Below are 4,875 nucleotides of genomic sequence, written 5' to 3' on the forward strand. Positions count from 1 at the left end.
CCGTTGAGTCTTCACACGTCCTGGTTATTCTTTTTTCGTGTACAAACTTTAAAAAAAAACTGCAACACGTCTCTATGTCAAAAGGGAAGAAAAAATGACTTGTGGTTGACCGTTAATCAGCAGACTGCAAGAAATAAGCGCAGATTGCTTTTATATCCCCACTGGATATCTTCTTCAAAATTCAAAATGTTACGTTTTTTTTTTTATTTTGAAGCACGGTTTCTGGTAGTCTGTTGATGAAAAATCAGCCATAGCTAGGGCAGTTATTTTTATCCTCTTTGACGCCTTACTAATCTTATTTCAATTTAATCCAGACCCATTTTTTTTTTTTTTGCAAAAAAGGGAAAAAATCCTATTCCCTTTTAACTCGGAAAATGGTAAAGCCATTTCAGAGTTGTTCGTAACGAAGCAAATTTCTCTCCTTCAGTCACTTCTTCTGTTCCTGTTATACAATTTGTAAATCCGCTGACAAGTGCATAATGCTTTCACATCAGTAATCGCGAGGTATCGAGGACGAAAGCTGTATTACATTTCATTATTTTTCCTCCCCCAACCAATGCAAACAAACACCTTTTGTGAGATCGAAATTGAAATACTCAACCACCAAAAATATAATGACACAAAAACGATGAACTTTACGAATTCTCGAATACTTAACCCTTTTAAGGGTTAAGTATTCGAGAATTCGTAAAAATATGCTAAAAAATATGCTAATATTCGTTAAAATAAGCGAATATTCGTTAAAATATGCTAAGTCCGGATTTTTCCGGGATTTGGAGGAATGGCCATTCAACCACTTCTGACGTCATCAATTTACACGTCAGCAGATGTTTGTGATGTGCAACTTGTAGAGTTTGGATAGATCTTTCCACAGGAGTGTCCATCTTGAGCATTGACTGCATTCCGACAGAGCTAATCGAAAAAAACGTGATCAGTTTTTTGTACATGTGTAAAATTGGTGCTAAAACAGGCCAATATACCCGCACTTGATCATGGTCTCCTTTCCAGGGTTTTCCATTGATTAAGATCAAAACTTTTTAGGCCAGTAGAGAGAATAAGAAAGCTGAGAAAAAAAAGGAAAGGAGCAAGGAAAAAAAAATTGGGAACGGTTCAGCATGCGATAAGTAAAATATTGTACATTTTACATGGAAATTGCATCAAAAACCTACTGCAGTGTCAGAAAGTGAAAGTTCATTTCTAGCAAAGTTTAGAGAAATTTAGGACCGTAGAGCCAAGGGAATCGATTAACGGTTAAAAAAAAAAAAACCCTGTTTTTTGGAGAAATTTCAGCATATTATGGGTTAAGACCTTCACCACTTCTCTCAACATTGGAACGTCAGTTTATGACAGGAAAATAAAGAAAAGTTGTAAAAGTTGGCTAGCCTGTATTATTTATAGTTCTCAACTCCAATTCATACTCGCAAAATTCAACCATTTAATTAAGCAAGACTCCAACGACTCCGGGTAAACCTATGTTCACTACATCCTACTCCCTGTGTAACTGAATGGTCTCCTTTGGAACCCCCCCCCCCCCCCCCTGGTGGGCCACCTTTACCTTCCATATAAGGAGATGACCACCTTTGGATTTTACGAGCTTCACACGATCGACGGGATTATTTACCTGCCCATGGTATTTTGCACATGGTATCAAATGCAAATTAGCCTAGCTGTAGGCATACCCCTACCCCCAAAGAAAAAAGTGTTTGTTTCGGGGAGTGGCACGTGCAGTGCAATTGCAAATTAGTTTGAAATCCAAGACTTCTCGGTTCAACAAAAGCTTGGTTACCCATTTGTTGTAAACTAATTCGAACAACGAAAGAAGGCGAAGACTTAAGTGTTTAGTGTGTATGTGTGTGTATTTATATGTTAGGCATTAAGATGCAAACCCGCACATGGAGTACTTGTAATGTGCGATAAAATCGAATGAAGAAACGCTTTTTCCTCCGCGGTCCGCACTGAATTCCCTTTGTCTTAAGTATTCAAGAGTGAATCAACTTAAGAGAAATTTAGCATCGAAATATGCATGATATGATAATATTATTGGTGTTTCCCGAAATTAAACTGTTACTTGGTCTCAGATGTTTTCTTTAACCTTAAACAAGCTCGAAAAGCGAAAGGCGCTGCTCATAAAAATTTCTCCTAATAAACAAGTCGCTTTACAAAAATAAATACTAAGAAATCGTAATCATAACAAATAAGCTTTGAAGGACTTCGACGACTTAGTAATTTATCTTTAGTATATTTTTATTAATGTAGCATAAAAACTAGTGTTAATTTTACAAAACTTTAAACAAAAAAATTAACAATAAAAATAAACTGAAATATTAATCAAGGAAATTAATGCTAGTGACGCGTGATGATTTATTGAAGACCCTATCTTCAACGACCCTATCTTGAAGACCCTATCTTCAACGTAATTCGGAATTACGTTGAAGATAATCATCCTCTAGCAATACGGCTGAGGGATATAAATTGGTCACGTTGGTATGCAAAAGCGTTTCTCACCATACAAATTAAAGTTGCTTTTTGTTACTTTTCAGCCTTACTTGCATGAAGTTTCGTGATTGCATACGTGATCCAAACTTAAGATGTCGCACTGGTAATTAAATTTTGTCATTTCAATTGTGGAAAATGTTGTCTTCTCCTCGTCATTTTCCCCATCTTAATAATTTTTTTAATTATCACACGTCGTTAAGAAGAAAGATATTCAAGATGCGTACTGAATTAGCCAGAGCAAGAAATAGCTTTTGTCACAATCGTTCTTCAATAAAGGTGGAACGCTTCTTCTGTGTTATTGTATTAATGGATTTCAGACTAATGCGAATCCGGCGCAAGCAACTAAAGGAAATACATGGATTCACTATGCAATGACACAACGAAAGAAAAATGACAAACTGACTGAATATTTTAAAGCCTAGACTACAATGCGGGATTGAGCTTGGGAAGTAAAGATAGAGAAACTGAATGGCAATAAAAGGTAACCAGCATAATGCAAATGCCAAAACGATCGCTAAAGACATTTTTTGTAGCATTTTGTTCCTTTCCTTGCGTCGTTTTTGGACGACTAATGTACAAAAAGACACCATTTTTTCGTCTCTTAGTTTCAACAAGACTATAAGTTGTACTATAGAAACTGTTACTAGTGGCACAATCAAAACAGTAACTAGTAACGCAGTGTAGTAGCGGGTATGTGTGGACTTGTGATTGAAAGCCGGCTCCCAATTTGTGATACAAAAAGTTTTTCCATCCCTTGTCTCCAAACCGAAAGTATAGAAATATGGAGAATGAATTGCCATCGCTAAAATCCAAGTAGACAAGATGAGAAGTCGTCGCCTTTTGACAGTGATTCGACGATATCGCCTTGGAAATACTACAGCAACCAACCTATCAGCGGTAATTAGAACCAAGGACAGTGTGGACACAGCAATGGTGACATCCGTGACAAAGGCACACATCTTACAGAGGAGCTGTCCAATCGTTCCGTGGACTACAAACGCCGTCGACTTTTTAATTTGAACCATAATTTCACGAGGAAGATGAAATATTGAGAACAATAAATCTGAAACAGCTATGTTGGCCATTACCAGGTTCATCGTCAGATTCGATTTTAAGGAGGCGTAGATTAACAGGGTATTTCCCACAAGCGAAGCAATGAGAAGGGTGCTGTATATGGTAACATAACTTATCACGATAGCTTCAAAATCAATCGGCAGCAAACACGTTTCATTTTCGTCTTTATGGTGTTGAAATCCGTCTTCACTGCAACACTCTGTCGAGATGTTGTTGGCGAGCATCGTGTAATGATAATAATCAGCCCTCTTATCGAAGCAAGTTCGATAGATGTAATAAATATATCCCTTATTTGGAATCAAACATCAACCTAGCAAGAAAGACAATTTCCACTGATCAGCGATGTCGCAATTACACTGGATCATTGTCTATTTATCTTTGTGACTTTGGTACAAAGGTATCTGTCATCCAATTTTTTTTCTTTCTATCATGACATTTGTCGTATTATATATTATTATCAGCATTTTTATCATAAAAATTTTGTGCTGTGGTAACTTCTCTTAGAGAGACAAGACCTCCTCGTATACAGCCGTGTGTACCTTTATTATCTCAAAGAACGTGCAGGTTTGCATTTGTTGTGTAAAAGAACGCCTGGAGTTCAACTGCAGGACTTGTGTTTGTTTGGATTATTGCACAGTCATGGCCCGGTTACCACAGTTACAGGACTATTCACGTCCACAGATAATCGCCTATTTAAGCTTGAATACTTGAGTTTTCGGTTGTCTTCTTCCTAAAACGTACGTGTCCTTCCCTTTAGTAGGCTCGCTGGATGTTGAAGGGACCTATCTAGACATTATAATCGGTGGCTTCACAAGGCGGTTTTACATAAAGAAATATTAGATTGTCCCGTAAATTAATACTTTTCACTGGTGACCTTTTTCACCAGTTGACTGACTCAGAACTATTGTTGTAATTAATTTTAGAAGAACCATTTGTGTATTGTAAAGTAGTGTAAACTTACCTGATAAACTTAGCAATGAGAAGCAAATGTTTGGACGTGTACGTGCAGTCCGTGATCAGCTAACCGAACATCCGCAAGGCGTTGTGGCTTGTAGGTGATTGATGATAACTATTTTTCCTTTTGTTATTCGGATGATAAAGGAAAACAATAAGGGCCGATTCGCACCAGAGGACAGGTTTGAAATCTTTCGCATAATGTTTCGCATAACTCCACTACCTACGCAAATTAACCACTGTATTTGGAAACACCTACTAAATATGCAAGTTACAAATTAAACAATGAAAGACCGTTTGTTGTCATCAGTTCAACAGCTCTGACAATGTGAATTGTCGATGAATTAAAAA

General features: G+C 37.2%; 1 protein-coding gene across 1 annotated transcript; it reads right to left on the reverse strand.

The window, feature by feature from the left end:
* Nucleotides 1-706: 706 nt before the first annotated feature.
* Nucleotides 707-4,875, reverse strand: LOC144655678 (neuropeptide Y receptor type 1-like). The gene is made up of 2 exons (XM_078515975.1): nt 4,532-4,875; nt 707-3,880 (listed from the first exon to the last, which is right to left on the reverse strand). Exon 2 carries the CDS (start codon nt 3,792-3,794, stop codon nt 2,751-2,753), a length of 1,044 nt encoding a protein of 347 aa, XP_078372101.1. The 5' UTR covers nt 3,795-3,880; nt 4,532-4,875; the 3' UTR covers nt 707-2,750.

The sequence above is a fragment of the Oculina patagonica genome, chromosome 5 (genome assembly GCF_052425735.1).
Source record: "Oculina patagonica isolate OP01 chromosome 5, crgOcupat, whole genome shotgun sequence".
Taxonomy (NCBI): Eukaryota; Metazoa; Cnidaria; class Anthozoa; order Scleractinia; family Oculinidae; genus Oculina; species Oculina patagonica.